The following is a 27,014-nucleotide window of genomic DNA, read 5'->3' on the forward strand; positions in this document are numbered from 1 at the left end:
ATGTCTGGCCTTGGTTTCCAGGGATGGAAGAAAGCTTGGATCTCTAGGTCACATTGTTGGAGTAGAAGTATTTAAACAGTGATTTAGGTGGCCTAAAATGTTCTTGTAGAAAGGGTTGCATGTCAGAATATATCTCATAAATATTGTCAGATATAAAAAATGTGTCTTAAACATAGTTTATAAAAACATTGGGAGTAGATGTTCTATTATAAACTCTAATGAGGCAATATTTTTATTATATTAAGGGCACAAATTGTATGACATATGACATCCTGACAATAATACTCAGGTACCACACCACAGAGAGCAATCACTGCCCAATGACTCAACCTTTACTTCTGGAAAATTATTAAAAGAGGAGAAACACATTTTACTCTGTGAGCGCAAAACACACAATAATCTTTCAACCTAGAACGTTTTGCAGTATGTAAGTGAGTGAGAAAACGGTTAGTGTCAAGTGCATGAGGGACATATATAAGTGTGATACTACCCTTAGGTTTCTAGCTCGGTAACAATGAGACCAGCAGCTCTATTCCAGATTTCACTTGGGGAATGGCACCCTAGCTTCAAAAGTTAAACTCTTTGATGCCTATTTCCCAAACTGCATTTTGTAGTACTTTTAGTAGTACTACAATAATATTACTAAAGTATTTCAAAATACTTTCTCAAACTTAAAAGTGTAAATCTCCACCTCCACATCTCTTATCATTTTTCTATGGAGAGAACCTTATACATATAAGTTTACTACTTAATGGTAAATGTAGGAGGGAACAAGGGAGTGTCGGGGAGAAAAAGGCATCCTTACTACTAAATAGAAAGGGTTTGGAGAGTAGTAAGGAGGGACTTAAGGAGGGATCTGCACCCACCAAAAAAAGAGTAGGCCCACTTATGTTCACAAACTGCACTTCTAAAGTTACAACAGTTACAAAGGGACACAAAATTGCTAAAGCTCATAGCTGAAGTAAGTCCAGCACAACACCTGGCCAATCATAGGTTTCGCATAGAAAATAAGGATGACCGGGACTTAAAATAAAATAATGTTTAAATAAATTATTTTACCTAGTTGTAAATATAAGATTAAGAATACACATACATCATTTATTATATAATCATAAAGTATTTCAACAACCTTTTCAGGGTTTATGAATGAATTTAACATTACCTTTTATTAAAATATAACAAATTACTTCATCATCATAAATATTTATTCAATCATACCAAGGTTGACCATAAAAGATAAACACACTACAAAATACGTATTTTAAAATAATTCAATAAATATGTAAAATATTTAAAATATGCTAAAAAACGCTAACCAAAAATATAATACCTTGCCTAAGAATTTCACCAATAAAACATAACAAACAAAATCACATTGTTAAATTTATATGAGGGGCTACAAAGACCAAGGCATAACGTGCAGTTAGAATGAACGACCATTAGTTAAAATACCATTCTTCCTCTGGCGTCAAATACTTCTCAAAAAGCATTCATCTGCATAACAAGTGTCATAGTCATTAAGTTGCTGTAAAAATAGTACAAGAGCTTTATAATTTGTAAACGTCTGCCTACGCAGAAGTGGCAATAAAGATCTAGATTAAGGAAGATAAAAATGACGGAAGAAAACAAAGTGCAATAGGACCTGAGTTGACTGTTAATGGTATGGTCAAATAGATTTGTCAACAGAAGAGTATTACCCTAGTGGGAAACATAAAACCCAGCGTATCGTCCCTAATCTAAATCGAGTCAGTAACATACTTTCATACACAATCTGCACAAAAAGTAAATAAGAAGCAATTCCTGTAACCATCTGAATCAAACAGTGGTCTCTAACAGCTAGCTTCACCACCTCTGCAGCCTCCCAGGAGGCCAGCTTATGCTTAGAAAATCCCGAACCTAGGTTCCATCTTTTTTAGTATTGGTATCTGGGTTCTCAAACAAATATGCACAGCCCAAGGCCAAAGTGGTGTCTCACATACTTTAGCCACGAGATGTTCAGCCCGAGATCGCATAGAAGATCGCATAGAAGACAATCTCTAATAACAGCTCAATTAAGCTCTGCTTCCATGTTTGTCCAAATCAAGAACCAGAGGGACCAAGGGGGCTCCATTAATGAGATATTGATGATACTCTATGCCTAGTTCTTGATGCAGAGCGAAATGAGGGGTCGAAGGAGGAGCTACCAGCAGGCCTTGGCAGAATCTATTTTCTTCTGTTTGGATAGGCCCAACATTTCTGTAGCCCCATAACATACATCAAAATCGGGATGGTACCAACAGCGAAAGAGGCACGGGTCAATCTGTTTCTAAGACACGCATACCAGGTACAAGCATCATCAAATTCCAATCCAAGGTATGAAAAAGAGCTCACCTTATCCAATTTTTCCCCTCTAGTCTTAGGGTACGTGCTTTAGTGTTTCTAGGGCCATTATAATTTTTTTTTAAAAGTTAGTCTCCAAATCAAACTGCTTCGTAAATGCCACAAAGCTGGATATCAAATTATTCAGGCTTTTAGCTGTTCTAGCAAGATGTACGGAGTCGTCAATGTGTAATAATGCAGGCACAGCTTATTTCTCAACATACAGTACGCTAGCCCCGGCAGACACCAAAGTGCTCTCCACATCATTCATATAAAGTAAAAAGAGTATAGGGACTTGTACACAATCTTGGTGTACTCCACGATTGACTTTAAAAGGTGCAGTACACTCACCAGCTTTCCCAGCTTTCCCATATCTGACTCAGGCCAAGAGATCCTGGTGGAAGGAGTCTCAAGGAAACCAGAGCGAGGCCCATGGACACAAAAATAGGCCATGGTTTAGGCCTGTTGATAAAATCAAATGCACTTGATAAATCCATGAATTCAAAATGGATGGGAGTGCCCTTTGAGTATTTATATTTGGCAATGATACGATGTAAATTAAGGCACTGTTACATTGTCCCAAGGGCCTTCCTAAAACAGTATTGCACCAGACAGAGGATAATACCAGGAAACAAGATGTAGCAATATGACTCTGCCAATTATTTTGGTTGTGGAATTGAGCAGGGATATCAGACGATAGCGCCTTGGGTCTTGTCCATTACACTTTTTAAAGATAGGTACGACAATGCCAAGAAAGCAGAATGCCCTCCCGACAAGCTGATTTAAAAACACTAGTAAGCAAGGGGATCCAAAACCCAGGATCCTCTTTAAACAAAAATCCATAGGGACCTCGTCCAGATCCTGTGCCTTTTTGCATGGACTGTCATTGATGGCTTTAAGGACTTCCTCTTACCCAAAAGAAAGTCCATTGTATGAAAATCCGTCAATCAACCCCTAGTACAGCAGAAAAGTGCTCAATCTAAACCTCAGTGGGGATATGAATGATAACTTTATCAGGGGGCAAGACTGGTGGTAGGCCTCCCCAAACCGCCTTCCAGAATGCCTTGGAGTCTTTGTTCTGACTGGCAAACACAAAAGCCTCCCACTTCTCATCCTTAATGGCCAACTTCCTATTTCTCAGTGCCAAAGCAAAAGACTTTATACTGGTTGAAAATAAGCTCTGATCTCTAGGGATTTGCTTTATGGCCCTGCACATACTGTCATTTGCTGCCCTATAATCTTTGTCAAACTATGATTTACCAAAGGGGGAGCCCTATCCACAGGTCGGGTCAGAATGCCTTTTACATGAAGCATATGTTCCGCAAAACAGCTGAGGACCACATTGGGTTCTTGGGCAACCAAAGCACAAGAGTTCACCAAACCCATGAAGCTATTGACTATGTTGTTCATAACTAGCTTCATGTCAGCATGGCGGCAGACCAGCCTGCGCCCAGCATCCTTGGTGATTAACACCTCACTAATCCCTACATTTGGATATCGATGCTTCGGGGGAACAGAAAACTGTAATACTAGGGGGTTCTGGTTGCTATACACTAATGGGAGCACCTCTCCCCCGTAATTATTGGGTACAAACTATGTGAAGTAAATATATAACCTATAGTGGACCCATATCCTCTCCCAGAGAAAGTTGGTATTACTGATGTGACAGAGGTAGAAACCACGTTTTCTAGATCATGTGTCATCAGAAACTAATACAGTTGGCGTCCCCTGGCATCCATAGCATTAAGGTCTACATCCAAGATAAGAGGGTCAAATATTAATGGCTAAAAGGGAGACAGGGAACCAAAGATGGCATTAGAGTCGCCTGCCAGAAGGAGGCTAAATGGTCTACCGGCCTGTGACTCCTTCTTGGCTAGAGAAGCAACCAATGAAAACAGTGCCTGGAAATTTAAGTTGCACTTTGTTGTAAAATCATTTATAAAAAGTCACCACATAAAAGCAAAATTTACTTCCCCAACAAAGGTTAAAGGCCTGTACCACGTCCATTCAGACGCAACAGTGAGGATTGTGCAACCAATGTCAATCTTAAACCAGTCTGCCAAACCCTCTTTGGTGCGACCCACAGGAGAGGACAGGGCAGGAAGATTAAAACATGTAAACCCATCAAAGACAATCTCATTCACATCCCATGTTTCCTGCATAAACACAATATCGTAATCTTTGATGCAGGATTGCCAACCCACAGTTTGGATTTTTGAGTCTAAGCCAGCAACATTTCAACTGAGAAAATTAATATTAAAATTATTCTTGTTCATAACAGCTCCACACACCTCCACCTTTGAATCATCAAAGGTCAACACGGGGGATTCAACATCAGGTCCTGCATTCGATAAGCCCAAGGTTACAACCACCAGGAGAGTGATCACACAGACAGAAGGGCTGTAAAACGTGTGGGTTGTGCCCCACAAACCGCAACCTCAGGTGCACAAACACTCTCCCTATAAAATGACTGAGTAAAAACTGGAGCTCCACCACACCTTGGAGAAACTGGGTCCAAATTCCTGTTTAAAAAAAATCCCAAAGGCAAGATCTTGATTGTACTTGATTTAATAATGCCAGCTCTAGCTAGCACCAAGACTTCGCCTGCAACCCGCAGGACTGCGGACGTTAATGATTATTATATCACCAGGAAAATACTTCCCTGTTCGTCCGATGCCTCCCACCGATCGCACAAAAAAAAATTCATTATGAAAGTCCCATTGGCCACGCATATTACTGTTTAGCTAATAAATGTATTTGTTCTTGAGAGCCCCTTTAGATTAGGGTGGACTGTCCAACACACTAGGGATATTAGCTAATACAATTACTTGCGGGCGTGAGGCTGGGGGGAGGTCAATCACAGGGAGAGATTCCAAAATTGGGTATTTTTTTACCCCTGCTTGGCAGCAACAGCTAAAACGGCTTGAGGCCTTCCACCTGAGGTGGTGTAGTCAAGGCTATTTCTGGGGCAATAGTCATGGACTGGTTGTAGGTATCACCTCTGCTCCTTATATTTTCATTACATACTGGTTGCTGCATGCAGGAATTGCAGAACTGATCAAAAGATTCAATCCAGGAGTTGGGAGTATCTGTGGCTTCTGGGGGCAAACAGACCCTGCCTCCAGGATTTTAGACATCTTGCTCAGATTTGGCTCAATGGCAGCAAGTCGGTCACAGACCAGGCTCAGTTTAGCATCCAACAGTTTGCTTAAGCACACAATCAGACTATCCCAAAGAGCAATAGTCGGGGAAGACATAATGCCTAAGTCATCCATCCTGTGTGCCCCAGTTTTAACTTTAGGCTCCAGTAACTTTGGTTTTTGAGCCTTTCTCCTACGTTTTACTGACTGCCCTGGGTCTGGGTCAGGCAAACAAGCATTTATCACAGATCCAACATTTTGCTCGACCCCATCATCTGGCCCAACACAGACAAGGCCATTATCTTTATCTCTATCCAGCACGGTTGAAAGTGGCAAGGCAACAGGAAGGGCCATAGCTCATAGCTATAAGAGGAGGTCAACGAGTTGGCACGGGGATAGGTAGTGATTACAGGTCCTCAGTCGTAAGTGAAAGGCGGTGCTCTGCCATTTTAATTTCGTTAGAGGCAAGATTCACTGTCTGTGTCAAGAAACTATCTATTGTAGTGCACAAAGTCAACTGAGGAAGCATAGATGACCCAGGAGGAACCTTCCTCTTGCTCATAATAACCCCAAAAAGATCCTCAGAAAGTAGGAAAGCCAGAGGAAAAAGTAATAATACAATACCATTCATCACAGAGTACCTGAACAGGGGCGGGCAGTTAGATATTCCAGGCAGAGAAGGGTGCAAAGCCAAAGAGCCAAGAGAGTTGGTCCAGCGCCTGGTCTTTGCCTGTGCGCGTCCCGTGAGTGTCCCGCGCCGCGGGAACTAGCAAGCTCTTTTACAGCGCATCTTGAGCAGCTGGACCCTTCTCTGGCACACGGTGTGCTTGGGGATGTAGCCCCACCCCAGCAAAGCCACGGGAGAAGTTCCAGGCAGTGCAGACAAGCAGCCAGCAGAGTTTTGCGTCCCTAAATTACTTAATTCATTCTATTTACCACTATTAGTACTTATTAATGCATAATATTTTTTTTAGCTTAGGTGGGAATTTATTTTTTAATTTAACCTTCAGAGTTTCTTTATTTGATATATTTAAACTAATTAAAGATGTAATTCAAAATTGAGGTAATAATGCTATATAATCTTTTTATTTTGCTCTACATTTACACTTAAGTATATAAAGTTACTTTTCATTATTCTGAACATACAAATATTTTTCAATTTTGTTCTACATAAATAAACTTTGTTTTACTGTTCCTTAAACATTACCCTAGGGAGACTCTACATTCATAGGATCAATTTGCCTATGATAAAGTATTGGGGAAATTAAAAATATTATTGAATGTTAGAATACATTATGTACATGTTAACAATTAACGGAAATTTGTTTCACGTATTTATTTGAAAAGTGGAACAAAATAAATTTTCTGAATAGCCCAAAGTGGCAACGTTACTCAAATGTGTAAGAGTAAACTTACAAATGTAGCTTAAGACATAAATTACCTATCTGAATACTGCTGTTTACATTTTATTTACTACAAACACCCTCATGCAATAATTTATGGGATTTATACCTGTAAAACACCTTCATCACATTCAAAGACGCCAGCTGCAGGCAAATCATACAATATGCTGAACTGTGGCAGACAGGAAGGAAAGTCTGGACAAATTATTTGGTGACCTCATAACAAGTAAAACGTTGGTCAGATTCCTGAAAATGGGACAGGGCTTGGATTAATATACAACCTATTCAAAAGGCTGATAGCAAATAAATCATGAATTAGAGAGCCCACAAAGCGACACTGAGAAGCTGGTTGCCTGGTACCGTAAACAGATATCGGAAGTGGCGTGCTCAGATTCGAGCAATGCCAGATTTAAACTAGTTTAACTACATGAATAGGGCATACCTGAATCTACTAAAACCAAAAATCTACCTGGTGTCATCATCATCTTTCTGAGATGTGCTGAGGCTCCTAATAACTTGCTATAGTGTTGCTATAGTATTTGTATTGAGAGTATTTGTAGGATGCAGGGTTGAAGTCATGACCGGAGTACACCCTTTAATTGGCAGCCTGCAAAAACTGAAAATTAACCAAATTCCCAAACCCCAAAACAACAGAACAGAAGGTAGATTTATGGCATTAGGGACTGTCCTAGCAAAACTCCAAATTGCAACATGCCGGCTACATCCTTGAGGCCCAACAAATCAAGCACAGGAAAAGATGCGATAGAGAGGTCACTAGGAGAGGAGATACATATTGAGGTGTTCAGGCAAGGTGACAGGATGACGGGAGACCTGGCAGTCTGATGGCTATGATCCAAATGTTATTAGGTCCCCTGGACTCCAGAACCCCGGAGGGCATGACGATCAGTTACAGGTATGTAAAAGAGGGACAGTTATTCTGGTCTGTCTGTCAGAGGAAGCTGGACAATCAGGAACAATGAGACTGTGGCCTAGATTCACTAAAACTTACATCAGGTTTGTGTTACTTTTGTAATGAAAACTTGATGCAAAGTGTTATGTTGGTATTTACTATCCAACGCAAATCAAGATTTAAGCTGGATAGTTTCTAAAAGCAACACAAAGTTGCATAATGTGCTGCTTTGCGCTGCACAGCGTCAAGGGGTCTTCCACAGGTGGTGCATGAGTGTTCACATGCAAGCTCTGATGGGTTTTGACAAGCCCCAATCTAGTACAAAAAAAGTATTTCTTACAGAACACACACACACACTAGTGCACATGGTGCAAGCGTCTCTGTTGGCACATGGCAGCCAAAAGTGTGCCAGAGAAGAGAGAGAAGAAAGCAACAACATATATTAAAGACGATATGGCACTGTTCTGCTCTCTCCCTTTCACACATCGCAACACAGCAGCTTTAACTGTGCTGTGTTGCACTGCATTACTTATTAGTAAATCTGAGCCTGCATATATACCAGGTGTATAAAGAACAGGACATTAAACCAACATTGGTAAGAGCGGCACATAATTGTTCCAAATAGAAATAAGTATGTTTTTTCTTTCATAGGTGACACTAAAGAGCTGAAAAGAAAAATGACTTAAGACTGTATGACTACACATACCTGGGTAGGTTTGAAGTTTATTTTTTAAGTGATATGTGAACCTCATAATACAACTTCCAATCCATTAACTGTGATTCCAAAAATGAGCACTGTTTGTTTGGGTAACATATTCATTATAAAATGCTTAAAACTTTACCTTGTTAAACACACATGCCACATACCAGACTCTTTGTAAATGCTTCTTTCATTTGAATGTGCATGGGAAAACTAAAACTGAAATTAATCATACATATTTGAATTTCTAGGTTATCTGCTTCGCAGCTAAATCACAATACTTACATTTAAGTGTGATCATTTGAAAGATCAAAGGGTCAAAAAAGGAAGGAATATGGAACCTCATAGCTATTGAGAAAATGTCTACAAAGATGAGGGAAAGAAAGGTAAACGTTGTTGTTATGTTAATGTTCTTTTATATTATGCTAACCACTCTAAGGGTGTTCAGGGTCTGTGTAGCATGTGTGTGAGTGGTTAGCCCTGGGGGCTTACTCAAAACGCCAGGTCTTCAGCTTCCTGCGAATGCGAAGAAGAAAGGAGGATGGTCTGAGGTGCTGCGGGAAGTTGTTCCAGGCTTTAGGGGACAGGTGTGCAAAGGCAGGCACCCTGCTCTGCTTTTGTGTATGCATGAGGTGTGTGCTAATGAGAGATAGGCAGAGTTGAGGTGTTTTGAAGGTTGGTGGAGGAGAATGTTGCAGGTCAGGTAGACAGGACTAGTGTTGTTGAGAGCCTTGTCGGCGGTGTGAGTAAGGAGTTTAAAGTGGGAAAATGTGGAGCCAGTGGAGTTACCTATAGTGAGGTGCGAGCTTGGCATGGGAGGTTGAGGACTAGTCTGGCTGCTGCATTTTGGACAGTCTGCAGTCTTCTTGTGAGCTGGTTTGTCATCCGTGTATACAAGGTTTTTCCATAGTCTAGTCTGCGGTGACAAGGGCTTGAGTGATCATTTTCCTGGTGTGGTCTGGTAGCCACTTGATGTTTTTCTTCAGCTTTTTTACTGTGTTGAAGTAGAGACCACTGTGTTGACTTGGGTGTCATGTGCAGTTCGTTTTCTATGATAATGAGGAGGTTTTTCACTTGCGAGCATGGCATGAGTGTGAGAGCAAGGTCTGTGAGCCAGCAAGTGGCGTCCCATAGTGAGGAGTTCTTCCCGAAGACTAACACCTCAGACTTGTCTGAGAACAATTTGAGGGAATTTGATTTTATTCAAGTGGCTACTTCGTTTATCCATGAGGTGAACTTGTCCCTGGTGTTAGGTGTTTTGTCTAAGAGAGACAATATCAGTTGCGAGTCATTGATGTAAGTGAGGATGTTTATGTTGTGAGCTTGTATGATGACAACCAATGGGGTCATGTAGATGTTGAAGAGTTTTGGGCTGACCGAGGAGTCCTGTGGGACTCAGCAAATAAGAGCTTGTGTTTCAGAGGCTTACATGAGGCATGTTGACAGACTGGGTTCTTCCAGTGCGAAAGGAGCAGATCCATTTGAGGGCGAATTTGTGGATGCCTGCTTCGTGGAGTCATTGGATTAGGATGAGAAAGGAGACAGTGTTGAAGGCTGCTGATAGGTCTAGATGGATGAGGGTTGGGGATAGCCTCCTGTTGAGGATTGCTGCTATGAAGAAAGCTTCTGGGCTGTGGTTAGGTCTCAAACCTGATTGTGTCTTCTCAAGAAGATGGTTTTTGGCAAGGTGTTCAGAGAGGCGCTAGTTGATGGCTTTTCCCAAGGCTTTGGCTGGGTAGGGAAAGAAGGATTCCGATCTTTAGTTGACAAGTTTGGTTAGGTCAGCCAAGGGTGCACTTTGACACTCTGTGTGGTCCTGTCATTGCTCACCTATCAGAAAGGATTGCCACAACTGCCCTCCTGCCACAACTGAAAAATCTAAATTTTCTAACAGCCTAATATGTGTGAATCCAGATCTGTAAAATGATGGACAGGGCTGCTTGGTTAACATCATTGAATTGACAATAGTTTGTATGCGTAGGAAAATGTCACTTACCCAGTGTACATCTGTTCGTGGCATTAGTCGCTGCAGATTCACATGCTGTGCATAGTCCGCCGTCTGGTGTTGGGTCGGAGTGTTACAAGTTGTTTTTCTTCGAAGAATTCTTTTCGAGTCACGAGACCGAGGGACTCCTCCTACTTTGGTTCCATTGCGCATGGGCGTCGACTCCATGTTAGATTGTTTTCCCCGCAGAGGGTGAGGTTGGAGTTGTGTATGTTAGTAATAGTGCCCATGCAATGGAATGACTAAGTATGTACAACATGAATGTTAAAGTAATATATTTACAAATGTACAAATGTTGAAGATTACTTCCAAACGGCTACAGGCTCCCGGGGAGGCGGGTGGGCGCATGTGAATCTGCAGCGACTAATGCCACGAACAGATGTACACTGGGTAAGTGACATTTTCCGTTCAGTGGCATGTGTAGCTGCAGATACACATGCTGTGCATAGACTAGTAAGCAGTTATCTCCCCAAAAAGCGGTGGTTCAGCCTATAGGAGTGGAAGTAGTTTGAAATAAAGTTCTTAGTACAGCTTGACCTACTGTGGCTTGTTGTGCAGATAACACGTCTACACAGTAGTGCTTAGTAAATGTGTGAGGCGTAGACCATGTTGCTGCCTTACATATTTCGTTCATTGGAATATTTCCTAGAAAGGCCATGGTAGCACCTTTCTTTCTGGTTGAGTGTGCCTTTGGTGTAATAGGCAGCTGTCTCTTTGCTTTAAGATAGCAGGTTTGGATGCACCTAACTATCCATGTAGCTATACCTTGTTTTTATATTGGATTTCCTGTATGAGGTTTTTGAAATGCAATAAATAGTTGTTTTGTTTTCCTAATTAGTTTTGTTCTGTCAATGTAGTACATTAGTGCTCTTTTGATGTCTAATGTATGTAGTGCTCTTTCAGCTATTGAGTCTGGCTGTGGAAAGAACACTGGCAATTCTACTGTTTGATTTAAGTGGAACGGTGAGATGACCTTTGGTAAGAATTTTGGGTTGGTTCTTAGAACTACCTTATTTTTGTGTATTTGAATAAATGGTTCTTGTATAGTAAATGCCTGAATTTCACTCACTCTTCTTAGAGATGTAATGGCAATGAGAAATGCAACTTTCCACGTTAAGTATTGCATTTCACAAGAATGCATGGGTTCGAAAGGTGGACCCATGAGCCTTGTCAAGACAATGTTGAGGTTCCATGAAGGAACAGGTGGTGTCCTTGGTGGTATTATTCTCTTTAGGCCCTCCATAAACGCTTTAATGACCGGTATTCTAAATAGGGAAGTTGAATGAGTAATCTGCAGGTAAGCAGATATTGCTGCGAGATGTATTTTTATGGAATTAAAAGCTAGATTTGCTTTTTGTAGATGTAGTAAATATGCTACTACATCTTTTGGAGATGCATGCAATGGTTGGACTTGATTATTATGGCAGTAACAAACAAATCTTTTCCATTTATTTGCATAGCAGTGTCTAGTGGATGGCCTTCTAGCTTGTTTTATGACCTCCATACATTCTTGTGTGAGGTTCAAGTGTCCAAATTCTAGGATTTCAGGAGCCAAATTGCTAGATTCAGCGATGCAGGGTTTGGATGCCTGATCTGTTGTTTGTGTTGTGTTAACAGATCTGGCCTGTTGGGTAGTTTGACATGAGGTACTACTGACAGTTCTAGTAGTGTGGTATACCAAGGTTGTCTTGCCCATGTTGGTGCTATCAGTATGAGTTTTAGTTTGTTTTGACTCAATCTGTTTACCAGATATGGAAGGAGAGGGAGAGGGGGAAAAGCGTACGCAAATATCCCTGACCAATTCATCCATAGAGCATTGCCTTGGGATTGCTGGTGTGGGTACCTGGATGCGAAGTTTTGACATTTTGCGTTTTCTTTTGTTGCAAATAGATCTATTTGAGCTGTTCCCCAAATTTGGAAGTAATTGTTCAGGATTTGGGGGTGAATTTCCCATTTGTGGACCTGTTGGTGATCCCGAGAGAGATTGTCTGCTAGCTGGTTCTGGATCCCTGGAATAAATTGTGCTACTAGTCGAATGTGGTTGTGAATTGCCCAATGCCATATTTTTTGTGTTAGGAGACACAACTGTGTCGAGTGTGTCCCCCCCTGTTTGTTTAAATAATACATTGTCGTCATGTTGTCTGTTTTGACAAGAATGTATTTGTGGGATATCAAGGGTTGGAATGCTTTCAATGCTAGAAATACTGCTAACAGTTCTAGGTGATGTATATGTAACTTTCTTTGATGTACGTCCCATTGTCCTTGGATGCTGTGTTGATTGAGGTGTGCTCCCCACCCTGTCATGGAAGCATCTGTTGTTATCACGTATTGTGGCACTGGGTCTTGGAAAGGCCGCCCTTTGTTTAAATTTGTACTGTTCCACCATAGAAGCGAGATGTATGTTTGGCGGTCTATCAACACCAGATCTAGAAGTTGACCCTGTGCATGTGACCATTGTGATGCTAGGCACTGTTGTAAGGGCCGCATGTGCAATCTTGCGTTTGGGACAATGGCTATGCATGAGGACATCATGCCTAGGAGTTTTAATACCATTTTTGCATGTATCTTTTGATTTGGATACATGGCTTGTATCACCTTGTGAAAATGTTGAACCCTTTGTGGACTTGGAGTGGCTATCCCTTTTGTTGTGTTGATTGTCGCTCCTAAGTATTGCTGTGTTTGACACGGCACAAGGTGTGACTTTGCATAGTTGATGGAGAAACCCAGCTTGTACAGGGTTTGTATAACATAATCTGTGTGGTGTGAACACTTTGTTAGCGAGTTGGTCTTGATTAGCCAATCGTCTAGGTACGGGAACACGTGTATTTGCTGCCTTCTGATGTGTGCAGCTACTACTGCTAGACACTTTGTAAAGACTCTTGGCGCTGTTGTTATTCCGAATGGCAACACTTTGAATTGGTAGTGTATTCCTTTGAATACGAACCTTAGGTATTTCCTGTGCGAGGGATGTATCGGTATATGGAAATACGCATCCTTTAGATCTAATGTTGTCATGTAGTCTTGCTGTTTCAGCAGTGGGATTACGTCTTGTAATGTCACCATGTGAAAGTGGTCTGATTTGATGTAGGTGTTTAGTGTTTTGAGATCTAATATTGGTCTTAGAGTTTTGTCTTTTTTGGGTATTAGAAAGTACAGTGAGTAAACTCCTGTGTTCTTTTGTGGACCTGGTACTAATTCTATTGCGTCTTTTTGCAGTAATGCCTGAACTTCTAGTCCTAGAAGGTCTAAATGCTGTTTTGACATATTGTGTGTTTTCGGTGGGACGTTTCGAGGGAGTTGGAGAAATTCTATGCAATAACCATGTTGGATAATTGCTAAGACCCAAGTGTCTGTTGTTATTTCCTCCCAAGATTTGTAGAACTGGCTTAGTCTTCCCCCCACTGGTGTTGTGTGAAGGGGTTGAGTGACCTGTGAGTCACTGCTTGTTTTGAGGGGTTTTCGGACCTTGAAATTTTCCCCAGTTTCTTGGGAATTGGCCCCCTCTGTATTGGCCTCGAAAGCCTCCCCTTTGGTATTGTCCCTGGTAGGTAGGCGGTGTTGTTTGTGAGGTGCTGGCTTGTGTGGCTTGACCTCGAAACCCTCCTCTGAAAGTGGTTTTACGAAATGTGCCAAATGTGCCTCTGCCCTGCGGGGAATAGAGTGCGCCCATGGCTTTAGCTGTATCAGTGTCTTTCTTTAATTTTTCAATTGCAGTGTCCACTTCTGGGCCAAACAATTGTTGTTCATTGAACGGCATATTAAGCACTGCCTGCTGTATCTCGGGTTTGAAGCCGGATGTGCGCAGCCATGCGTGCCTCCTTATTGTTACAGCAGTATTTATTGTTCTTGCAGCTGTATCTGCTGCATCCATAGAAGAACGGATTTGGTTGTTGGAAATGTTCTGTCCCTCTTCAACCACTTGTTTTGCCCGTTTTTGGAATTCTTTTGGGAGGTGTTCGATGAGATGCTGCATCTCGTCCCAATGGGCTCTGTCATATCGCGCTAGGAGTGCCTGCGAGTTGGCGATGCGCCACTGATTTGCAGCTTGTACTGCAACCCTTTTCCCGGCTGCATCAAACTTTCGGCTCTCCTTGTCTGGAGGTGGTGCGTCGCCTGATGTGTGCGAGTTGGCTCTTTTACGAGCTGCTCCTACGACAACTGAATCTGGTGTCAGTTGTGATGTAATAAAAGCAGGGTCTGTGGGTGGTGCCTTGTATTTCTTCTCCACCCTTGGGGTTATTGCTCTGCTTTTAACTGGCTCCTTAAAGATTTGTTTAGCGTGCCTTAGCATTCCAGGGAGCATAGGAAGGCTTTGATAATTGCTATGGGTGGAGGACAGGGTGTTAAAAAGGAAGTCATCCTCGATAGGCTCTGAATGTAGCGATACGTTATGAAACTCTGCAGCCCTAGCCACTACCTGAGCATACGCTGTACTGTCCTCAGGTGGTGAGGGCTTAGTGGGGTACGACTCAGGGCTATTGTCCGATACTGGGGCGTCATAGAGATCCCATGCGTCCTGGTCATCTTGGCTCATGGTGGTATGAGCTGGTGATTGTGACGGAGTCTGTGCCGGTGATATAGGAGGTGCCGGTGGTGGAGAGGGTGGTGGAGTTACCTTCTTCACCAATTTTGCTTGTGGTGTTGTTTCTTGTTGTTGGAAATCTAGTTTCCTTTTTCTTCTGATTGGGGGAAGGGTGCTGATCTTCCCTGTACCACTTTGTATAAAGATCCGCTTTTGCGTGTGATCCACAGTCGTTTGTAATTCCTCCTCAAACCTGTGTTTTTGAAGTTGGGAGGACAGTGATTGTTCCTCTGAGTAGGAACTGGCTTTCGGTTCGGTTGCTGGGCGTTTTGGCACCGAAACCGTGCCCTTTGTTATTTTCGGCTCCGACGAGATTTTCCTCTTTTTCGGCGTCGCACCCTCTCGGTGTCGACCATCTTCGGTGCTGCTATCTCTGTGCCGAGCAGCTTCGGTGCCGCTGTCTCTGTGTCGAGCAGCTTCGGTGCCGCTATCTCGGTGTCGACCCTTTTCCGCGGCACCTTCTCGGTCCCGAGATTGCTGCGTGCCTGTGTCTCGACCTGAGTCGGACGATCTCGGCACCGTCTCGCCCTTCTTCGGTGCCGATGGACGGTCACCTACTTTATGGGTTGAGCCATGGCCTGTCGGCAGTGGCGTCACCTGGGCTTTGTCTGTTTTCCCCTGTGATGTTTGTTTCGACGTCTTACTCACGGTTTCTTTGACGTCGAATTCTTCCGAATCTGATTCGTGGATGGAGAATGCTTCTTCTTCTCCCTCTTCCTCGAACCTTTGTTGTCCTGTCGGCGTGGACGCCATCTGTAACCTTCTGGCTCTTCGGTCTCGGAGCGTTTTTCTCGACCGAAACGCTCGACAGGCTTCACACATCTCTTCTTTGTGCTCGGGTGACAGGCACAAGTTACAGACCAAATGTTGGTCTGTATAGGGATATTTACTGTGGCATTTAGGACAGAATCGGAACGGGGTCCGTTCCATCAGTCTTGATGTTGCACGCGGTCGGGCCGACCAGGCCCCGACGGGGGATCGAAATTACCCCGAAGGGCTACCGGAGCTCTTCTGGATTCGGTGTTGACTCTAATCTAACCCGATACCGAACGAAACAATACCGACGAATTTTCCGTTGATTCTGACTAACTTTCCGACCCGAAACACGGAGCGAAAAGGAACACGTCCGAACCCGATGGCGGAAAAAAACCAATCTAACATGGAGTCGACGCCCATGCGCAATGGAACCAAAGTAGGAGGAGTCCCTCGGTCTCGTGACTCGAAAAGACTTCTTCGAAGAAAAACAACTTGTAACACTCCGACCCAACACCAGACGGCGGACTATGCACAGCATGTGTATCTGCAGCTACACATGCCACCGAACTTGAGCTTACAGCTCTCCTCTGGGCTGGCTACTTGGGAGTGGGATATATCTGTATGAAAAAGTGAGACCTTTATCTGTGAGCTGGGCAAGAAGTCATAAAAGGCTGTGGATATATTGGGTACACTTGGGTAGGGGAGGGGGGATGTTTTGATCCAGACTTGATTTTTTTTATCCCAAGTTGTTTCTTTTTTATCTATCAAACTTTACATAGACAGAACTGAACACTCAGACGATATGGGATTTATTACTGCATGGAAGATATTACTCTACTCTGTAAGCTATGCTTGTATGTGATGTGTTTGTGCGCACAGAAAGCTAATAAATTTGCCATGGTTAAAAAAAGACCTATCAATCTAATACTGTAGATCACAGACGAGTGGCACAATTTTAAAGAGTACTTTTTGTTCTAAGATAGGGCATAAAGATTCAAGACTAATGAGGTTGGATAAACATAAGTGACTGGTTGCACCAGAGTTTGCATTGAGTTGGGACCAATTTCTTCTGTTTCGGTGTGAGCAATACCAAAATCCCTTAGCTCGTAAAGGGAAGTTTCACAACAAGCTTTAACCATCCCAACTCATAAATAGGGCGTAAATCAGATTGTGACTCAGTGTGAAAAGTAACAAATGCTGGAACAGAGGCCGGCATAGGGCCTGCATTTGAATTCACAATTCAAATGTGAACCTTGTCCTCCAAAGACCTAGGGATAAGAATATCATAAGAAAGCACATTGTGAATGTGACATAGGGGGGTGGAAGAGGTACATTCAGTAGCACTGTCTAGACCCACCTGTTCAGTTTCAGAGTGTAAATTGTGAAATTTTGACGGATTACACTTTGTAAATCGGTGCCACCTGTCGTCAGAAGGCACTGACTAAACATTCCATGCTTTGTGAGACAAAATCGGTTGCAAAGCAAGTCGGGGTTCCACTGCAAATCACAAGGGGGCAGGAATGCTTCCCTTAGAAATTTCAAAGAATTGCAGCACAGGCGTTGCAGTTTGCATTGCTTATTACAACTCGCATTGCATTTTTATGTTCTCTAAGACACTTCATTCACAAATCAGCTACACTGGGTTTCTGAAAGCAAATATTTTGCTGTATCAACCCTCTTGGTTTGCCAACTTTCTCACAATATTTTAAAGCAACATGATAGAACGGGGCCGACAGAACATTACTGATTTAGAATACAAGAAATTATGTAATCCCTGTATAAAAGCCAGCTTCTTATTTCTTTATAATACACAGGATTCTATAATCTCTATATAAACGCCTGTCTCTAATTTCTTTATATTCAGCGACTTGTGATGCATCAAGTCGCCGAATATAAAGAAAAGACATAAGAACTTGTCTATTATAAGTTATTACAGTTGAGTTCTGACATCAAAATGCCTGCTATCTGAGCTAGCAGCCGAGGTGAAAGGCAGGCCATGTCACAGAGCATAAATGAAGCAGCTTCGTAAAGCAACAAAAAACAGATCATTGCTTTTCTTTCTTTTTTAGCTTACAATGACAAGCAGAGAGGACATGTTTATTTTTACACGTCTGAAATAGTTAGAGAAAATCTAGAATCTTTCTGCATGTTTCTACACATTGCAAGCTAGTGCATCTTTATTTTAAAAAAACGGACTTGTATTGAACTGTTTCTCATCTGTTAGCACCAAATAATAGCAGGTTTTATTTTTATTCTTCATGTTTGCAAACATGCTCGCTCTTTCATATGAAAGAGCTATGGGCCAAGGTTTTAGGTGGTTTGTGGGAAAGGTGATAGTTGTGACCATGTATTAAATGGGATAAAGTACCTCTGGCGTACATGATAAGGATATGGAAACTCACTCCAGCCTCGTTCCTCTATAGGGTTATGGAACTCTTCTGTGACTTGAAATATCCTTATTATGTAGGGCAGAGGGGTACTTTATCCCCTATATCTTATTAAGGGTAAAGTTTCTTGTTAAGTTAAGCGTTTGACAAGCAAGACTTCAGCTCACAGTTGAAAGCTGATGGTCCTTACAAACCAAGAGTTCATATTGCAAAATGGACAACTTCCATCCTTCTGAAGACCGTAATTGCAACTTTTATTCACAGTGCAAACAAACAGCAAACACTACAGCATGGTAAGCAATAAATAACATGGCATAATATTAACCCTTCTGTTTAATACCACACAAATATCTTAATTAACAATATAGTGCCTTATTTCACCAACAAACACACACCATTAGAAAGGCATAAGCTCACCATATCGCTCACCAGAACCACAGTATGTAAACTGTCCTTTGGTTAGTATATGAGCAATCCAAAAACTTAAAGCTAGGACTTTAAAAAGCTTTTCTTGTATGAAAATAATTTTGACACAAAACAATTTTCAGTGGCCTGCAGAGACTTTCTGAACTGGGCTAGTTTGTTGGTAACTGAGTGGGTTAGGTCGCCTGCTGAAACATGCGTTTTATTTACAGGTTTAAATCGCCAGGCAACATGTCAGCCTTCGATACTTCAGCAGCTATAGCAAATTCTGGAGTACTTACATTGTGGTGATTACCTCTCATGCATCTCCATATCCTACAATCTCCAAAGCTGTTTTCTCATTCTGTAACTCTGAGCCCTGACCAATCCCCATAAAACCTCCCTTCAAATGGCAAGAACACCAGGGGGAAAGGACGGAAGGAGGGTTGTAAGTACTGGGATGAGGAAGAGAGAGTCAGAGTAATAAAGATTACCAGATTCCTTGCTCCTTACTTACATTATGCCCAATCAGGGTCCTTTTTATCATAACCATCATATAGAAGAAGAGAAAGAACCAAATACTACCAGAAGGGCAAACCAACATTTTTATTGCAAAACGACCCTGGTGTATTGCACAAAAAGCAGAACTACATCTTGACAAATTCAATTATTACAATGCATTATTGGAAGCAGCTTTACAAGGAACACTAGATCCAAAAGGTAGCTCTTTATCTTGTGCTATTCTGAGCCTACAATGGGAAATAAATGTGGACAAGGAAGCCCATATTGTAACAGGCCAAATGTCCAATCGATTCTACCCATGGGGCAGCCATGCCCCTAGAGGAATGAGAAAACAACTGAGCTAACGATTGTGTTGAAAGTCTCTGCCTGCGTGCTTATAGGCTAGAGAAGTCATAGATGTGATCCATGTAACCAGTGTGGAAGACCTACCAGCTCTGTTAGCAGAACCAAAATTGCTAGACAGGCTATCCGAATTTCTTAAATCTGAAATTCTTTTTAGATAAATAGTAAGAGCTCTGACTACTTCTGGGAATAAAACAATAACATAGAGGAATGTGTAGAGGAAAACCCAGATTGGGAAGGAGAATAATGTATTGATTCCAGTGAAATAATGTATTTTTAAAGGAAATTATGACTCAAACACAAGTACACTATATTCTGAAATATATTCAAGTACGGATAACGTCAGTGAAGAGAATCCAAACTAATATTCTCCTGGCAAAGATAATGGCAACCTAGAAGAAAAACTTTAAGGGTCAAAAACTTGGCTGCAGCCTCAGCTAGAGGGTATTTATTTATACGCAGTTACTTAAAACCATTACAAAGTAAATCCAGCATATTAGTGCATTATTATTTAATGTTCAGAAACTTCCCAAAATTCAGGTTACCACTACTACTATGCAGTTATTCTAATGTTTTTACTTTTACAAAAATTGGTGTTACTGAGCCACCTAACAAGACAACTCAATGGAAAAACAAAAAACAGCTAAAAATGAAAATACATCTACATTAAGAAGAAACAACAGTGGTACTGGGATGAGCAAAATGCAAAGTGCATGAGAGCCGTAAACTTGTTTCAATAAAACAAAAAATAGAAAAAAAAATCGGTTATGGAGACCAGTTATTTCCTTTAGAAACAAATCCGTAATTAGACTTGGTATTCGTTGAAGCGATAAATACCTAAAAGAACCTCAGTATAGGCTACACGTAACTATTCATATGGTACATTAAGCTTTTAAAACACATTCTGCACTTCCTTTGAGCTACTGGCTATCCACTCCTTCGTGCTGGAGCCACCGTTCTCCATTATGCAGCCTATTGTGGAGAACTTATCTTCTAAAGGAAACCTCTAAATTACTTTTAGGTCTAATTACTGGTCAGGCCTGCCGTCTAACCTTTTAGCTGATGCCTCACCATGAGGTACATTCTGCCTACTTAGTTTGTTTTCTCCTAAGTCCACAAACTTGACCCTCTGAATGTTTATAAGTGTTGTCTGGACTGAGGGCATTGAAGGTAGCCTGCCAGGGCCTTGCGGACGCCTAATCTGTTCCATTCTGATTTTAGAAGCACTTTCCGTTCTTCCAACAGGGCAGGGCATCTACAAACGATGTGCTGGAACGATTCCTTAAAACTGCCACAACCCCTGAATGTTGTTGATTCTGATGGTCTACGGCATCAGGCTTGAGTTTTTTATATTTTGAATATGCCAAGACCAGATAGGACTGTTGCAGCCTCTGCTGGTAAGAGCTGATAACGGCCCAGGAGTGCATACACTTTGCCAAAACACATTCATATCAAGCTGGCGAGATGGGAATGTTACTCGCCTTCTGATGCTTTCTTTGAATTCGTTTTGGGAGACGTGTAAGTTCCAAAGCTCTGCAGCGCCCAGGCGTTTGCAACATTCCTAAAGGTACATCGAGTGAGGTCATCTGGCCCCGCCTGACTGAATAGCATGCCTCTTAGCTTCATCCCCTGGCCATTCGGAGGTTGTGGCAAATATTTAAGAATGCACCAGCAAGGGCCACCCCTGATCAAGGAGGCCGAGTTCCAGTCGGACATGCGAAGTTGATGAGCATCTCAGAAGGAGAAGGGTGGCCTTATGGATCTTAGTAACCAGGTTGTTTAGGAGCTTCCCATTCCTCCCCGACAGAAACCCGCTGCCATAAACCAATGTTGACATGACCTTGGCCTTAATTTCCTTCAATTTTCTTTAGACTGACTTCCAGACAGTTTGCATCAATGCAGGAGTGCAAGGCGTCTCATAACCGCTACAAACCGACTCTTGTGTGGCTGAAGAACACTAGATCGTCTGCATAACGCAGATTGTTTATATGCTCACCCTCGATCTGGCGGGGGTGAATGTTCATGTTATTGAGGGCACTGGGCATGTCGGAATATATAAGTTGCACAGCAATGGGCAAATACGCACCACTGATTAATCTCAGCAAGGTAGGTATTTTCCAAGACACACGGGTCTCATCCCCCAGCTTGACACGAATCCATGTGTCAGGATGTAGGTATAGATGGTGTCAAGAAGGCTCTGCGGGATTCTCCAGTTCTTTAGCTTCTTCCGCAAGGCCCGAGTGGGGACACTTTTGAACGCTGCTTAAATTCCACAAAACAGCACTACTTTTTCACCAGAAGCGTGTTTAGCTGTTGCACAGAATACTTTAAATGCTGAGTAGGAGAAGACAGACCCAACACAAGAAGTATCAGGGCTAAAGGCCTCCACAGAGCTTGTGAGGCAGGGCCGACCTCTTGACTGTACTTCGGTTTGGAGATATTAGCACTGCTGGCTCTGCCTGTTCCATTTGCGTGCCCATTAACCATAGGCCAAAACTTCTAGAAGTTATGCTTTTTGCTTTCGAAAAGTAGATTGGCCCAAAACTGACTAATGCATCTGGTCTTCTCAGCCTATATTGCTTGCTTAAAGCGCTTATGAACCTGCTTGGACTCAGACACTAGGTTTCTGCAGCCAGGGGTTCTACGCACTAAACTCAGGGAGACGTTCAAGGCCTTCTTCAGCCTTACAATTGTAGCTGTAGGAAGAAACACTCTTGAGTGAGATGGAAGCTGCATTTTAACTGCAGTAGTGCAGGACAAATTCACCAGTAGCTAAGTGGTTAGACTGTTCCAGTTGGCAACTGGAGACGTGCTCTCAGCGACGGCCTTATTTGCAGTTGTAACACATTCTGTCATGATTTTTCCATGTGACTCCTCCCTCTGTTTGAGCCTCCTAAGATTGTCAGTAAATATTCCTTTACTAGAAGCACCAGCCAGGGTGTGTTGACCCATACTAGTGTTCAATCTCATAACTTGGGGGCGATGGTTGCTCTCTGAGCGGGACACTGTGCCACAGCTTTCCAAAAAGGTTGCGCATTTTTATGCTCCACTGTGTAATCAAAATATGACCTTGAGTAGATGTCTGATCTTGTCCATTTAGGCGGAACATCTTGTGGAAACCTTCCATTTAAAACCTTAAAGGCAAGGCTGTTCAGTTGCATAATCACCAGCTCGCCCAGCGGATTCCGTTGTTTTGCTCTGGGCTTAACCTGCTCAGGGATGCTCCATAAACAGTCTTGGGGCTGCTCTGCAGCCTCTTCACTCCTGTCTTGGAATAGTTTCACATTGAAATCCCTGGTTATGATGCAGTCAGTTGTGGGGAGGTCCCTTTCCAGATCATGGTATTGAGATAAGACTAGTCAGCTTTGGCCTTTTTTCCCCTCGAGCATGGGTTGATGTTAGTGTTCATTAGCAGAAGAGGACGGATTGGTCTCCAATTTGTCAGTTTAATCACTTGAAGTCTGTGGTTTCTATTCGAACCTACAGATTCATAGACGTGTATAGAGAAAGTCCATCTCTAGGACTGATGTTCCTATTCTCTTTAATAGCAAACTTGTTAAGCTCAAGAAAACCATTAAAGGGGCACTCCTCGATGGTCCAGGTTTCTTGAAGGGTGAGGATTTCAAATCCCGCCCAGTACTCCAGGAGGTCTACATTATGTGTTTTTTGGGCAAAGACACAAATATTACAGAAGCATAGTGAAAGGAGCGAGTGCTCCTGAATCTGTGGCAGGATGCTTTTCTCAATTCATTCAGTGCGCTTACAGGCAAGGGCTGACAGTAGCCAGCTCCATTTGTCACTGGAATTTTTTGCTTATCTCCATGCACTGATCTTCAGGGGCTGGTGAAGTGCAGCATATTGCACTTTTCGTGAATGGAGCGCTTACTTAGAAGCTGACAGCACTTCCTTCTGTTTCAAGAGAACCGATGGGTAGCCCTTTTCTTTACAGATGCTAACTTTAATGCCCCAAGTGGTGAACACCTCCTCTTTTAACAAAATCGATTGCACATGGTCAGCGTTGGATTAGACGTCTCTGATCTCGTAGGAGTCAGGAACTCAACTGCGACAATGTCTTTTAACTCCAAATGACTAAGCTCAGGAATGTCCTTCATTAGACTTAAAATGTTTCTCTGATTCAAAATCTCATAGGGAATCGGAGAATGGTATTCTGGCATGAATAGCAATTTGACATTGGACTGATGCAGGTCGGAAGGCTTTGCAAAACTCCTGCTTGAGTTTAATGAGGATTGGGTTGAAGTGCCAGATTGTCACTTAGCGGGTGGTCCATTTTTAAATCCTTCTTAGGCCTGTTGTCCACAGTTTGCACACCCATTAGATCTTCTGCACGTACCGGGGGCAAAGGAGATTTACATAGTGTGTCAGAAATTCAACACTTTCAGGGTTCACGCACACAGAAGCCTATGAGATTCCTCCTGCACCAGTGTGGTTCTATAATATCCGGGTAACGAGGGAGACCAGCTCCTCCCTCCTTTCCTGGTGACTTGCCCTGAGGCCAGCAGCAGTGTTGGAATCCTTATGGCATCGAGTTCTTCCTTTTACTCTTGATCACTTGATTCCTTCCCAAAGAGTCTGGATAGGAGTTTGAATCAACAGTGGCCAATCGAGATACCTCTGAATATAAATGGGCGCCACTCCCTTTATCCATTACAGCTGTACACGAAGCCCACTTTTTTTTAAAGCATCCGGAACATTAGCTGTTGGCGTACTACAGTTAAGCGTCTATAGTCTTTATTTTGGTGCTTCTGACGGTGTTTGCTTACCCTTTTACTTAGGGAACATGCAGAAAGAATTGATGACAATGGTTTTTCAGGACTGGCCAGAGGTGGCCTTGTAGTTGCTGGCTTAATAGTATAGGATTCTGTCCAGGATTGAATTTCAAAGTAGGCAATCACTACCGGCTTCAGCATGGTCATACATTTCCCAGCCCCTGCTCTAATGTCTTTTATCTCTGCTAGTACAATGTTTAGGGAGAGAAGACAAATTATCAACAGTTGCTGAACAGCAACATACTGTCTATACCAAGCTGGTGCTTGTTTGCACTCTGGTCATCAGTTTAATCAGATTGTAAAGCTTGTTATCTATCCCAGTGATGAAGAATGATATGGTAATCAAAAGATCAACCTGAAGGTCCAACTTGCCCGAATGATGGTTGGGGCAGTAACCTGGACTGTAAAGCCTGCTAAAATTGTAATTAGATGGAGTCCAGTACTAGAAATGGCAAGAGGCGGTTTGGACTGGCATTGCTGGTGGTACTGCAATTGCAGGGCTCATCAGAAAAAAAAGTGAAAGCTGCAGTAGTGACTGGTCATTTAATTCCAGACCAGTAGTGTTAGTCTGATTGTTGCCAATGGCTCCCAGCTGAGAGGGTTTACTCGGAGATAACAGAGCAATATTCGCTGCTTTGGCATGATCCTGCTGAGGAGATGGTGGACTGAAGGGGCATTTTGTGTAGGACTCCAAAGATACTGCCCCACTTTTTGTGAGGAATCACCTCCTTGGGGGACACCATGTGTCAGACTTGCAGCCTGAGCAATTGTGTCACAGTCACGTTCAATTCTATGGTGGACTAATGCTGGCCCAAGAATGGGACATCCAGGAATGATAGAGGAAAGCCGAGGTGTGGTGGCCCCCAAAGAGCCCTGTGGCAACATGTGTGTAGGTAAGCCTCCGGAGAGACAGTCAACTAAAGGGGCAGGAGGAAAACTCTGCCTAACATTGAGTTGGATTAATTTGCTTCCCTGCAAGCACCTCCAGACTTGTTTTCATGTACCTGCCTTCCTTTGGAGGCAGCGGGCTGAATGAACAATTGCCCATGCGGTCCCCATGGCATTAAGGGGCTCCATAAAATCTTATGGAAAAAACTTTCACCCTGCATAGGCAGCTTTGGTTCAATTTTAGTAATTTTTTAACAAAAATAAGTGTCGTTGTAGGAGTGTGCAGCCCAACTTGTCATGGCTCTGTGCCCAGGTCTGGCCTCACCTGGCTTGGTTGTTGAGTTTGTGGGAGAAAAATTAGAGACAGAACCTGCTGCAGTGCGACTCAGTTAGCTGCTTCAACCAGCTTCTTGCATTTCAGATTAATTGATAGCACCTCCCACGTCTGACCGGACCTCATTGCAGCTTTTAACGCAGGAAACCGTGTAACCACTTCTTGTCAGAAAGATGTTGACTCAAGAGGAGTGAGTTTTGTGTCTGCAGGTCCTGTGCTGTGTTGGGATGGGATGGGTGGGGGGTCCTTTGGGCCGAGAGAGAGGGAGTGCACCAGAGTCACAAGCTGCACCTGAGCTTAACTAGCCGCTTCTGTGGCACCAAGTTTAACCTTCTATAGTAACAGTAACTAAAGCCGCACACACCTCGCCTGACCACCCCCTTTGCCTATCACTGGGGCTGAGCGGCATAAAATGGACGGCACCACAAGCTTATTAGTCATCGTGCCACTAATGAGCTGGTACACAGACAGGCTGGCTAACTGGCAAATTGCTGCTGTTAGCCTTAGGAAGGACTTTTAGCACTTTTACCACTGCTACTAGTGCTAAGGTGCGTGTGCTTCTCCATTAAAACATGGTAACTTTGGTGTATCCACAATTGGCATATTTAATTTACATGTAAGTCCCTTGTAAAGTGGTATACCATATACCCAGGGCCTGTAAAACGAATGCTACTAGTGGGCCCGCAGCACTGATTGTGCCACCCACTTAAGTAGCCTTTTAAACATGCCTCAGGGCTGCCACTGCAGAGCCTGTGTGTCGAGTCTCAATGCCACCCTGACTTGGCATTTAAAACCTCTTGCCAAACCTTAAACTCCCCTTTTCTTACATATGTCACCCCTAAAATACACCCTAGGTGCCCATGTAAGCAAAAAGCAGGACATACACTTTTAAGTTTTCATGTCCTGGTAATGAAAAACTCTTAAAGTTGTTTTTCATTACTGTGAGGCCTGCCTCTCTCACAGGCCAGCTCTGGGAATTCGTTATATTACCTTTAAGTTGTAATTTCTGATCCGAGAGGAGTAGCTGCATCATGTTTAGTACCACTGGAATTGTGAAATAGGTCCTCTTTACTAAGAAAGTTGGATTTATTATTACTATTTTAGAAATGCCACTTTTAGAAAGTGGGCATTTCTCTTCACTCACTGTCCTCTGTGCCCACGGCCAGTCTCCAATACACATCTGGCTTAGGCTAGCTGACAGCTACACTTGTGCATTCCCCCCCAGACACCCACAACAAAGGATACTCAGCTGCATCTGCATACTGACGAGTATTCCTGGGGATGAGGCTGAGAAGGGCTCACACTTAGACCTCAAAGGGTAGTGACCAGAGTCCTCACAAAAGGGCTGATTACCTCCCACTGAACTCTTTGTAGTGGCCTTCCACATCAAAGGCACTTTCTAGTATAAGTACTGGGTCCCTGACCCACTACAGTCAGTACACTTCTGTACTCAAGGAAACGCTGATGGAGTAAAGGCTGCTGTGTGCCAGGATTGCCA

General features: G+C 42.8%; 1 protein-coding gene across 6 annotated transcripts in view; it reads right to left on the reverse strand.

The window, feature by feature from the left end:
• IDNK (IDNK gluconokinase) overlaps nucleotides 1–27,014 on the reverse strand; it is a 255,278-nt gene that overhangs the window by 137,133 nt on the left and 91,131 nt on the right. For 4 of the 6 annotated variants that reach the window (XM_069229949.1, XM_069229933.1, XM_069229958.1 and 1 more), the window contains exon 4: nucleotides 7,011–7,073. The exons of the other annotated variants lie outside the window; for them this stretch is intronic. In XM_069229949.1, the coding sequence (XP_069086050.1) occupies nucleotides 7,011–7,073 (63 nt within the window). The remainder of the gene's footprint in view (nucleotides 1–7,010; nucleotides 7,074–27,014) is intronic. 6 annotated transcript variants of the gene reach the window in all.

The sequence above is a fragment of the Pleurodeles waltl genome, chromosome 1_1 (genome assembly GCF_031143425.1).
Source record: "Pleurodeles waltl isolate 20211129_DDA chromosome 1_1, aPleWal1.hap1.20221129, whole genome shotgun sequence".
Taxonomy (NCBI): Eukaryota; Metazoa; Chordata; class Amphibia; order Caudata; family Salamandridae; genus Pleurodeles; species Pleurodeles waltl.